Source organism: Lepidochelys olivacea, assembly GCF_965140295.1.
Source record: "Lepidochelys olivacea isolate rLepOli2 genome assembly, chromosome: 1".
NCBI lineage: Eukaryota > Metazoa > Chordata > Testudines > Cheloniidae > Lepidochelys > Lepidochelys olivacea.
In genome coordinates this window covers 25820066-25832723 of record NC_140411.1, presented here as the reverse complement: position 1 = coordinate 25832723, position 12658 = coordinate 25820066, and the positions used below count along the sequence as shown (strand labels likewise).

At 44.4% G+C, this 12658-nt stretch overlaps 1 protein-coding gene across 1 annotated transcript in view; it reads right to left on the bottom strand.

Moving 5' to 3' along the window:
* The window catches only part of TYR (tyrosinase), an 84520-nt gene extending 74714 nt beyond the window's left edge, over positions 1 to 9806 (bottom strand). Inside the window, exon 1 of the mRNA XM_084617363.1 lies at positions 8938 to 9806. Within this exon, the coding sequence (XP_084473489.1) occupies positions 8938 to 9756 (819 nt within the window). The 5' untranslated portion in view covers positions 9757 to 9806. The remainder of the gene's footprint in view (positions 1 to 8937) is intronic.
* Positions 9807 to 12658: the final 2852 nt, after the last annotated feature.

Genomic DNA, 12658 nt, shown 5'->3' with positions numbered 1-12658 from the left:
AGATGAAACAAGCATCAGGCCTTTAGCGTTCAAGGTCAGGACTGCATGTTCTGAGGGAACAAAATCAAGGCTGATCCAAGGTCAGGCACCACTTCTCAGAAAGAGATAGGCAGATCTGGAGGAGCCCAAATGGAAAAGTGAACAGTTTTTACAGATTATTGTTAGTATTGTGCCTGGAGGCCCCAATCAGAATCAGGGACCCATTGTTTAAGGCTCTGTAGAAACACCTAGTAAGAGACAGTCCTTGCTCCAAAGAGCTTCCTATCTAAATAGACAAGACAGCAAAAGATGGGAGAAAAGGAATTGTTGTATTCCCATTTTACTGAGCTGCAGAAAGATGATGTGACCTGCCCAAAATTCCATGGGAAGTCTGTGGCTGATGTGGGAATCCAACTCAGATTCCTCAAGTCCCAGCCAGGTCCTTTAACCCACAAGATCATCCTTTCCCCCAGTCTTAGTTTTGAAATTTATCAAACAAATTAATCTCTGGTGTCACTTCATTAACTTCAGTTCGGCCTCGTGTGTTAAAACTCCTAGGGCTGCTGTTGGAAATAGGTATGTGTTGCCCTGAACTGGGTTTCATCCCAACACCTGGATGGAACCCCACTGCAGTCCATGGGGCTTTGCAGGAGTCTGCCTGCACAGAGCGGCTTTTAGAATCACAACCTAGGAGGGTGAGAGAGAAACAGTCAAATCATACATAAATGTAGGACAGTCATATGCACTGGGATTTTTATCATTATTCATTCTATAAATAGATAAAGTCCCAGATATTTCCATCCGCCTCTCAACCTAGCCATCATTACTTGGCTGGATTCTTATATGCAATCCAGCAGAGGTGGGATGCTTATAAGAAATCAAGTAGCTCTGTGTCAAGAAATGTTGATTTTAAGAAAAGGGAGTGAAAATGACTGTCTGTGACTTTCTATCTGGCCTTAAAATTAGACTGGGTGTCTTTCTAGCAATGGTATTCACTAGTTCAAACAAAAGTTACGGACCTAATGCAGAAATTGTTGGTGAGGTTCTGTGGCCTGTGATATGTGGGAAGTCAGACTAGATGATCATAATCGGCCTTCCTGGCCTCAAAAGCTATGACAAATGGGCCTTTGTCGCCCCCTTTTCTCCTAATTCAAGATCAGGCCTCCCTTTTAAAAATTGCTCTACTGAAGTTTCTCTCTTTTGGAACAAATTCATAGATTCACATTGGACAATGCTCACTCCTGCAAACATTGTAAGGGCCCGATCCTCAGCAAGCATAAATAAGCGCAGCTCCATTGAAGTTATGAACATGCACAATAGCTGCATTTATATAAATAGTTAATAGGTAGTGCCAGTAGATGGCACTCAAGAATATGCAGCATAGTTCCTGGGTTTAATAAAACTTCTTCTTGTGCTCTGGAAATGGGTTCCTTTGTAGAGCTCTTCATGTCATCTTTTAGCACAATTCAGTGAACTCTACTAATTTGTACCAGCTGAGGAGCTGGCCCCAAGAAAAAGGGTCCGATTCTCCACACTTTCAAATGGAATATTAAGACTAGAAAATATTTGTAAAAGTTTGGTAGCATTTACACCTTTCTTTAAAGCGGTTGGGTTTTTACCTCAACCCTTAGGCCCTGATTCTGCAGTTGTCTCTGTGCAGACGGATCCCTACACCCATGTGGAACCAATTGTAGGACTGAAGCCTTAGACTTTCTTCAGTCTTCTGTTAAACTTTTGTAAATTGCTTACTCTCTGAAGTGTAAATAGTTCATTTTTTAATGCCGGCATTATTTGTGATAATTCTTTAAGGTTACAACAATGAGAACAGTGACATGCACTGTTTACAAACATCAAGCCAAAAATTTTATGTTAATGGTGATAAATACTTTCTCAAATACATGGGAAAATGTTCAAATATATACCGATCTACACTTTAAAGGGAGAATAAACTAAGGCCTAGATTGAGCCTGTGCTCATTGCCTTCACTAGGGGGCGGTGCGTAGCTCAGCCTCACAAATCTTTCAGTACTCCTGCCTTGCTCCCATGGGATAATAATTCACACACCTCTTTGCTAAGTATATATTACTGCACTTCGCTTCAGCTCCACCGGCCAACATCTTGAGTGGAGTGGGCTAAGACTCCATCCACTCCCTGCCCCTGTCTGGACATCCCCACCTGCTTGCTTTGGCGTGGGACTGGGCTTGCAGTCCCAGCTGTCACCTCACACCTGAAATACAGCTGCATGGAGGCTGCCCTGGGGTATGACTCTACATGGCTGCATTAGGGCCTGGCACAATCAGGCCTTAGTTAGGTGGCATCCAAATGCAACTCACTCACCAAACGTAGCGAGATGTGAGAAGAATCCTGAGCTATTGTGTAATGGAACAAGCTGAACTTTGGAGACCCTATCGTAGTAATGTCTCGTCTTTAAAACAAAGCAAGGAACTCTGAAAGAGATTATGCATATTTATACCCAATTAAGAGCACATGAAGTGCTCTTTCAAACATTTGTGGGGCTGAAAAGATAGATTAGCAAATGGACAGAATAAAAAAAAAATGTAGAAGTAAAACTTCAAAGAGATTGTAAGAGACAACTCTGCCAGGGCATAAGGTGACAAATTGTCTCCAGTCTATGAATTTCTGACCCCTACTGCATATGCATAAATTAAAGGCGCTACTGAAAGTGACACGACTGAAACAAACCTAACCCCTATAAGGTATGTTCTCCATGTTCAATTAACTCTGGTTGAAATTCCTCCCTCTGCAGAGGGGCAGCCCAATGCCTGAGGACATCTTACCTCCCAACAGAGCTGGGGTTTGCTAGCACGGAGGGGATATTATTGCGAATCACTGCCAAAAGATTCATTCACTCTTGCTGGTATTTCCCTTCTCGTTTGCCAGCATATGATGTTGTGCTGCTTTTCTGGCGCCAGGCCAGGCCTTTTTGGTGTGGCCACCCCTGCACCCTAAATGCACACGCAGACTCAGCCTCCTACAGGTCAGATCCCTTTTCACTGAATTATTAGTGTGCATTAGCATTGATGACAAACCTGACCTGGGAATTTCTAAACTTCCGATCATTTCTGTCATTGAGGTTTATTTTTTTTACTAGGCCATTCTTTACCGCTGTTGCTACATATGTGGGGAACAGACTAGCAACTATAGGCCAAACTCTCCTCCCAGATGAGAATCCAAAATAAATCCAGTGAATGAAATCAGTGGGATTACTTTGGGTTTACAGCAGTATAACTGGTGGGAGAATCTGGCCCACGCTTCTTGTTTGGGGGCTTTCTTTCTATTCATTTCTCTGCGGCACCAAGAGCCTAAGCTCCATGGAACACAGCATGTAGATTCTAATCTCTCTGTAACACAGCGTGTTTCAGACTTAAAATCTCTGTAAGTATACAGCAAAGAGACTAATCTTGATGACCACCTGATTGACAGCTCCTTGCTCACAAACAGCTGTCAGGGTTTTATTTTTTTTCTTTTGAAAATGAACCTGTGCAGCAGACATGGTCTTAAACTTATTGTGTTGTAAATTGCAGTCAGAGGCATAAGCAGTTTCTGAGATATGGGTACCTGTGGCTAGGCAGCGGGGTCGGCTTCAGAGCCTGAGCCGCAACTTCAAAGTGCTGTCTGTGCAGGCATTTTCAGAGCAGTACTGTGAGCCCCGCTAGGCCTGGAAAGCTTGCTTTCGCTTGCTCCAAAATGCTGTGTAGAGATATCCCTTCCTGGCCTGGTTTGGTCACAATAGCCAAATAAGCAGACAGCCCTGTACAAATAAGTGAGATGAGATGTGAGGGTTTTTTTTGTTTGTTTGTTTGGCTAAACAAATATCTTTAAAGTAATGCGCACAATTTTATTCAAAATTTTAAAAAAAATCTGCTTTAGCCTAAGAACACTTAAAAAAAAAAAAAGCCACAAGAAATACTGGAGCAAAGGAGGATTGGATCTTTTTTGGTTTGGTGATCAGAGGTGTTTTTTACAGGTTTTGGATGTGGGTAGAAAATAGTGCTTGGAATGATGCCCTGGTTGCCCCCTTAATTATGCAGCCATCAACCCACCTCTATGATGAATAGACTGTGCCTAGTCCTTAGTTAATGTGCCCGACTATCCAACTTGCACACCCCATACAGGGGTTGCTCACCGTTGCCATCCCTGTGCACATCAGACACGTACTGATTCAGCAGCATTTTATACACATTTTCACAGGTGTAAATGTTTGTATGGAGTGCCAGGGTAGTGGAGAATCGAGCCCGGAGCGACCTTACATTGCTGTGACTGAAAGCAGAACTTAGTCCAGTCTGTGCAATTACTTCCTCTCAGTCAGTCTATTTTTCCAGGTGCCAGAATACACCAGGCCCAATCCAATCTAGCTGTGTTCCATTACAGGAGTGGAACAAAGCAGCCAATAAATACTAGTGACTCCGGGTAGAATTTATACTCTATTTCCTTATTTTGTCTGTAATGTACCCAAACCCAATTGACTCGAACGCTCAATCTCAACAAAATGAGCCAAATTCTGCTTTTACTTTCACCAGAGAGAATCCTTGGTAACTCCATAGACTTTAATAGAGTGACTCTAAATTTACACCAGTGCACCAGAGAGCAGAACGTGGACCAGAAACATTCAAACAGGGCACAGTGCTGATTTCTCTTAGCCAATACATTATCTTGAAGAACTAACCCCCCGAAAAAATCACCTCTCAAGCTTCCATGCAAAGATTCTGCTTTCTTTCTCCCTTGCTCCGGATTTGCAGGAGATTGCATAGCTCAGTACAGCATTAATGAGTGCCTATGGGTTTTATTTAAGACAAAGAAATCTAAAACCAACAGTTCAGCCATTAGTTACAAACATCTGCAAGGATAAGGTAAATTCTAGAGAGAAAAAACATATTAGCAGTTCCTAACAGAAGCAGGAGTCAGAAGTCTTTTTAGAGGATAAAAATGAGAAAAAAACCATGGACAGAAATTCACTCAACTAAGTGGTAGCAGTAGCTGAAGAAAAAAAGTGAGAGGGGGGAGCTAGAATTTCAGCATGCAGGCATGGGTATCCATGTTGCCATAGCAACTTTGCCATGGAATAAAGTATTTTGCTCCTTTCTTTAGAAAGAGATGCTGTGCTACAAATAGGCACTTTATATTTTTTTAAACAAATCCATAACAACCCTTTGAGTGTGCCTCCATGTCTTAATTTTCCTAACACTGCAGAATCCGCAGTCATTATTTTATTACATTTTGAAAGGGCATTGTGGATTTTAAAAGGACACTGTGATACTTCTTTATTTTAATGTCATTTTTAACTGTTTCTCTTCTCCTCTCTATCATTTAGATTACCCTATTAAAAGCCAGAATTCCTACACATCTCTCAACCCCCCACCCCCTTTGTTATTTGACTGGCAGTGCTTTGGCAGTCAGCATACACTGCCCTAGATCTATGGTTGCCTTCCGGCTGAAGCTAAGACTGTTTGTTTCCTTTTAGTTTTATGGAATGAGATTCTGATTCTAGTGTCAGACTAAGTCACTCCTCTGACTTCAGAGTTACTCCACTGTCAGTAGAGCTGGTTGGGAATTTTCTGACAACCTTTTTATGTCAGAAAATGGCAATTTGTTGAAACCAAAGCTTTCCATGAGAATGCATCTGTTGTGAAAAAATGTTCAGGTCCAGGAGGGAGGGAGCAAATGACTCACCTGAGAATGGCCCAGTGGCTAAGGTGCTCACCTGGCACGGAGAAGATCTATCTTCAAGTCCCCATTCTATCTGATTGAAAGCAGGGACTTGAACTTGGACCATCCACATCATAGAATATCAGGGTTGGAAGGGACCTCAGCAGGTCATCTAGTCCAACCCCTGCTCAAAGCAGGACCAATCCCCAATTTTTGCCCCAGATCCCTAAATGGCCCCCTCAAGGATTGAACTCACAACCTTCAGTTTAGCAGGCCGATGCTCAAACCACTGAGCTATCCCTCCCCAGCTATACTGGATGAGTGCCTAACCAATGGGCTATGGAATCAGTTTCATATTTATTTTCTTTGGGGGGGGGGTAAAAAAATCTTGGTTTCATCCAAATGAAGAGTGGAAAAAATTGTGTGGGTCAGGAATACCATTTTCTACCTATCTCTAATTGTAAGCCAGAGTAACATTTGGCCTCAGAGCTACTAAAGCAGTAATCAAAATACATTTGATCATGCCCTCCTTCCTTGTGTTTATAGTCGCTTATGCCCCCCCTCCCCCACAAGTGCATATAGCGTCACCCAGCTCTGAAGGCAGAACGGAGAGCAGCAGCAGCTGCCAGGCACCCAGCTCTGAAGGCAGCGCCACGCCAGCCGCAGTGCAGAAGTAAGGGTGGTGATGTGAAAAGCGATATTTGTCAATATTACTTTTCACAGCAGACTTAGTGCCCCATTGCCACCCTTAACTTTGCACTGCTGCTGCCACCCTGGGGCTGACAGCCGGAGTCCTGCTGCCACCTTCCAGTGAGGGACTTGCAGGGGTGAAGGGGAAAGGCGAGACCAAGCCTGGGCTGCCTCTTGGTGAGGGTCTGAGGGGGCGGGGAAGGAGAATCCCAGGATGGCAGGGCTCCGGCTATTAGCCCTAGGGTGGCAGGGCTCTGGCTGTTCCCTTTATCCCATCCCCGCACCTCCTGGCTGTGCACGGCCCTTCTGCACGAGCCCTAGCCCCCCCAGGGCTGACAGCCAGAGCTCTTAAAAAAAGAAAGGAAAAAAAAAAAGCTCACAGCTCCCACCTCCCTTGACAGATTCCCATGCCTCCCTTGGGAGGCCTGCCCCATAGTTTGAGAACCACTGTACCAAAGGAACATCAGTCTAACTTGTACCTTGACCACATGCTCCCCAAGTCAAAACATGATTCTGCTATCTTGCCATTGTAATTCAGGAGTAAATCCACTGACATCAGTAATGTTACACATAGGTGTTGGAGGAGAATCAGAGCACGGAATGCAGTCCTAGTTAGAACTGGTTTGAAAGTTTTAACAAATAGGCACTTTCATAAAATATTACCAAGTGACTTAGGTGCCTAAACCCCATCTTCAAAAGTGACTTAGGAAATGTTGACAATGGGACTCAGGTGCTTTGGGAAGTTTTACCCCAAAACTAAGCATTTTTTTAAACATGCTGCATTCCCCCTTCCCCACAGCAACACTTTTGTGCTCAAGGCATACAAAGACGTTATTTTGACGAGATTTGTCTTTTAAGAGAAGCTTTGCTTCATTTATGGGCTATCTGAAGGACAGCCAGCCTGAAATGGTAAATTATAGAATACCACTGTTTTTAAATGTACAGTAGCAAAGCTTTTATGTGCCCAGATACTACATTGATAGGGAAGCTATACATATCTACCTATATCAGTCAGACCTTCGAAAGGGTAAGCAAAGCATTGCTCTCTGACCCCTCTTCCTTTGTAGGAAAACATTATTGCGTACGTATGGAGACAGCTAGAAACTTGCTAATTCTGTAATACTATCTGCACCCTGTTACTATTGACCTGTCATCCAGTGTGCTATATATGTCTTAATTAGACTTCATACTCCACAGGACAGGCAATATAGGCCTGATTCTAGTTTCAGTTACACCAGTTTCACACTGGTGCAACTTCATTGACTTCATGATACTCCTGGTTTAGCCCAGTGAGAAATCAGATGTGGGTCTGCTGTATTCTCTGGGTGAAATCCTAGCTCCGCTGAAGTTAATGACAAAACGCCCACTGACTTCAGTGGAGCCAGGATTTCACCCCATGTGAAGTACCATATGCACATATGGGACTATATAAATAAAGTTCTGCAGGACTTCGCTAGTTTCACATTTTGTTGGAATGAGAAAACCACGCTCTGAGACAAATGACATCTTTCTGGCTGCTTGTATTCTATATACTGGACCAATTTCGGTACTTTTACAATTCTGAACTGGTGTCAATCCAGAGGAATTCCACTTAAATCAATACTCTGATTACACTGCTGTAACTGAAAGGAGCCATTGCATCAGTTCAAAATACAGGGTCAGATTCATTGGTATATTCTGACTACTTTGTGCTACTCTGGGGATGCAAAGCAGCCATAAATCCAGTTTACTAGGCTGGTGTTAGCCCAGTTTGTCTTTGCTTTGTCACGCCAGAGCATCATAGAGCTGCTGGAGTAGATTGGTGAATTTGTCCTACAGTCCGTTAAATCATGGAAACAAAGGACCAGATCCTCAGCTGGTGTAAATTGGTGTATCTCCAAGTAAGTCAAAAGAATGATGCCAGTTTGCACCAGCTAAGGACCTAGCCTTTAAAGTTTTAAATTCCAAAAGTGCATAGCACTAGGACACCACAATGTATCCACTTCAGCTAGATAAATAAGCAAGGCTATATTGCTTTATAGATTCAGCTGAACGGTGTTTGAAATGTAGGAATACTCTGAGTGCTAAATTCTTAGCCCATTTTAACAGGGGAGATTAGCTTTTATTTTTCTTTTGAATAAATCACCGGCCTTTATTTGGAAATGACTGCTGTTAACAGCATAGCCAATCCTTTTGGTGCACTAAAGACTTTTCACTTTAAACTAGATAAGCTTAATTGGATAGTTTAAAAATCTTGGCTGGAAAAAGAGGTGGTGAGGGGGCAGGGGTGGAAAGCCTTTCAGATTGCAGAGCACACTGATGACAACTCCGTGCTTTTGTTTCCATTGCTCAGACACTAACACTGCCGTGAAGAGGCTGTGTGCCGGCGACTTGCATACAAATGCCCTACTTTCTCTCAGCTGGATGACTCTGTCCAGCACTGTTGCGATGTTGTGTTATGCACTTTGCTTTAGGTGCAGCGATGCACCCAAAAGGTGATTGAGTATATTTTTTGGTGACCTAGATTTCCCTCTGGCCACAAGTCGATTAGCACGTAATGTATCAGATCTCTTGGCATAAAGCCACCCTTCCAGCCCTCCCTCCCTGCCAGCCAGTCCTTACCTGCCACGAGGAGAAAAAAGATGCTGGGCTGAGTAACTGAGGGTTAGTGGGGTGTCTGCCTCCCATCAATTCGTCAGTGCAGACATCACAGCCTTCGGCATCTCGCCAGTCCCAGTAAGGGATGGTGAAGTTCTCATCCCCTGTGATCTTCTGGATCTCGTGTTCCCACAGCAGCAAGAACAGCCGATGCCAAGGTAGAAAACCTGGGGCTTCATGGGCAAAATCAATATCCCTCCATACGCTTGACCCACCTAGCAAGGTATCATGAGAGACGTAGTAATGCATCCATACGAAGAGGTCGTAAATGTTGATGTTCCTGAACATGGGGGTCGAGCCATTGTTCATCTGAGCATAGGTTCCACTGGCGATGACATAGTCCTGGCTCGGGGTTTGCTTTGCCAAGTTGAGGTAGGCGAGGAACTTATTCTTCTCTTTGCTACTAAGCTGGAAGATGCTTCTTCTCATAAGCATCCTCCTCTCGGCACAGTTGGGCCCTGAGAAGCCAAACCTGCACTCCCCGCAGTTGAATCCCATAAAGTTGCTGTTGCATTGGCATGTCCTGTTATAAAACACAGCAGGCCAGTCCTCTCTGTCGTCCACACCTGTGAAGGGGAACTGCGGCCCGAGTGGGGCACGGGACAAAAGGATCTCCTGGCAGGAGCCCCTGCCAGAGAGTTCTCCACAAGGGGACCCATCCCCAGCCCACAGTGGGCAACATTCCTTCCTCAGCAGGCTCTCTGAAGATGCACAGGCTCGGGGGAACTGCCCGGATGAAGGCTGCAGAATCCCCAGCAGGAAACCCAGGGCCAAGAGAGACATCCTCACACAACAGCAGGCAACCTTCAGCGCTGTGGCTCAGTGCATGAATAGATCTAACCCCTGCCACAGCCCTGCATATGAAAGAAATGTTTCCCCTCCGGTGGGAAAGTTTCACTCCTGTCTTTTTTTTTTTTTTTTTTTTAAACCATGCACACTTCAATCTTCTTTGCCATCTACTACACATACACACAATTCTCTGTTAATCTGATTATCACATGTTCTGGGTGAAATCCAAGTGACTTATTTTCCCCTGCCCCTTTAGCGTTCAACATATACAGACTTATTATAAGCAGTCATCTTCTGCCTGTCACATGATCCTTTTCCTCTGGCAACTTTGGATCAAGTAAAACTTGGATACAGAAATAGTGACAGCCATTTTAATTCCTTGTTTGCTTATGTGCATTAGAATAATGATTTTTTAAAAAAAATAGATTGTCTGTTGAATTAAATAAACACAGCAAATCTCTGGATTAAAATAAACTTTATTCATCTATTTTTAATCTATCCCCCTCAATATGAGACTCATAAAATGACCCTATTAGGCCAAAGAGTGTGTGAAAGTAGGATCCAGTGCAGAATTAAGGGTTTGGTTTTGGTGACGCGTTCAGACTGAAAACACTTCTCTTCCTCCTAGCCTGGTTCACTGCAGAATAACTTCACAGCATCCCTTCTCTGACAGAAGGTCCCATTATAAACTTTTAGGGGCAGGTCCTCATCCAGTAGCTATATTGAAATTAGAGCAGCTATGACAGTTAACACCAGCCCAGGCATGCTTCCTGGCTTTCTCCATTAGTAAAACTTTGTACAAGGGAAATTACAGGGAGGAAATTGCAGGGGAGAGAGTCGACCTGGGACAGCGCTGCAACCATCCACCCCCTGATCTGGAAAAGGGACCGTAATCCCTGCATTTGCCCTGGGAGGGAGTTTGCAGACCCTGGATCTACATGTTGTAACTGATGTTACATTGGCTGTGTTCCAGACCATCCACAACCCCTTTCTTCTTCTCTGCTGGCCTATGCAAAGCCTAGCTGTGCAGCTCGCAGGCTGCTGGAATGTCCCTCTCTGCCTGCCTTGCAGCAGCATGGCAATCATTCCACTGTGAGTGGAGCAGGGGAACCTTCCACTGTCCCTAAACTGCTGGCTGAATTGCACATTTAGAAATTTCCCTCCGTCTTGTCTTTTGTGAAACTGGGGTTTCTGTTGTTGCGGGACAATTTTTTAAAAGCAAGGGGATGGGATTACCACTGACTGAGGATTGCTGAGAGTTTCCGTGCGGCTGGAGCACCAGACAGGCAAAGCAAGGGAGAGCTTGGCTGGGAAATGTTGCCTTTTGCTGGAATCAGCAGGTCATCACATGATCCTGCTGAGGAGCACGAGGAGCCTTAATCCTGTTGCCGTCTATGCTCCAGCAATGCAGACAGATTATCACAGGGTCTCCGTGGGCTCGGGGCCTGCGGTTTGAGGGTTGCTTTTTTAATTGCTTCTAACCCCACTGACGTTTATTGTGCTCTCTCTGTTATTCATCTCTTTCATTTCTCGTGCTAGGCTTGTTGTACATTGCATGAAAGAACTGCCACCCATTTAGTTTTCGGTGTCAGGATGCTTAGGAAACCCATGCAATTCCATGGCTTTAACTAGCTCTGCTAGGTTCGCTGGTGTAGAGCCAGGTAATTGAGAAGAGAGACAGAAAGCCAGGCAGGAGGGGGGCTGGGGAAGGCTCTGGGTGGACGTTTCACGTTGAAGCGCAGAGAGGTGTATACACACACGCATGTGTACGCACACTTACTTTAGGGATAATGCTATTTTTTCGTATTCTACTGGAATTCCTTGTTCAGTGGTCAGAAAAAAGGTGAATCTGAGGCTTTACCACTGTCCCCCTGACACCATGTTTCTGCAACAGCTGATTTGCAGCAGACTCTATGGCGCAGAGTTTAGGGCCCAACAGGACAAGTTATAAGCTTCTCTCTCTCCCCAACAGAAGCTGATCCAATAAAAGATATTACCTCGCCCACCTTATCTCACACTGAATCAATGGCAGGATCAGGACTAGAAGGTGGATTTCTGGTCCCATGCTGTAACCTCTGAGCCGAGCCATCCCTACAGCTGTCATACGTTGCTCTCTGACTTAATTATGTGAGCCATACTGTTAAAAACCAAATTGCACAATCAAAATACAGAACTATAGAGATTGCACAAGAAGTCACAGTGACATGCAGAAATAGCTCTTGATTCCCACTGATTTTCAAAGTCTGCTTTCATCCCATTCTACTTCCTTTAAGGGAGAAAATGAACATATATTTAGAAAGGGACATTTCTCATTCAGAAAAGGTCAAAGAAAATAATTTCAGCACCAAACTGCTGACATTGCAGTAGTTTTTTTCTCAGTCACTGTTGGGGACACTGGGCACTACACTAGGTAACTCGGGAGGGTGGAAGACCATGAGTGTCGAGGAAGCCCTCCTGCTCTAGGCCTGGATAAACCAAGGCCCCTTTGCTCCTTGAACCCTCTGTGATCCTGCATAACTCTGAGGAAGCTAGCACACAAACAGACAGGTTTGCACATGGCTCGCCAGCCAAGGCCAGCTTCGGCCTGGGAAACAGATAGATAAGGCAGAAATGTTTAGCATAAACCAGTAACAAATAGGACCAAATAAGGCAAGGCTCGGGCAATGCTACTGAGGAAAAACACAACTGGCTAACTGTTTGGCTACGGTATTTAACTGATTGGCTACGGTATTGTATGGGGCAACAGGTAATTGGTTGCATAAGCTTGTGTAGTGAAGTAGGCAAAGGTATAAAATGTATACTGGAATCTGCATGAGCTTCTGCAGGATTTGAGACAGCTCAGTCTCCCTGCGCCCTATTTGGAGCTCCAAATAAATCTCTCTGCTTCTCCACCCCA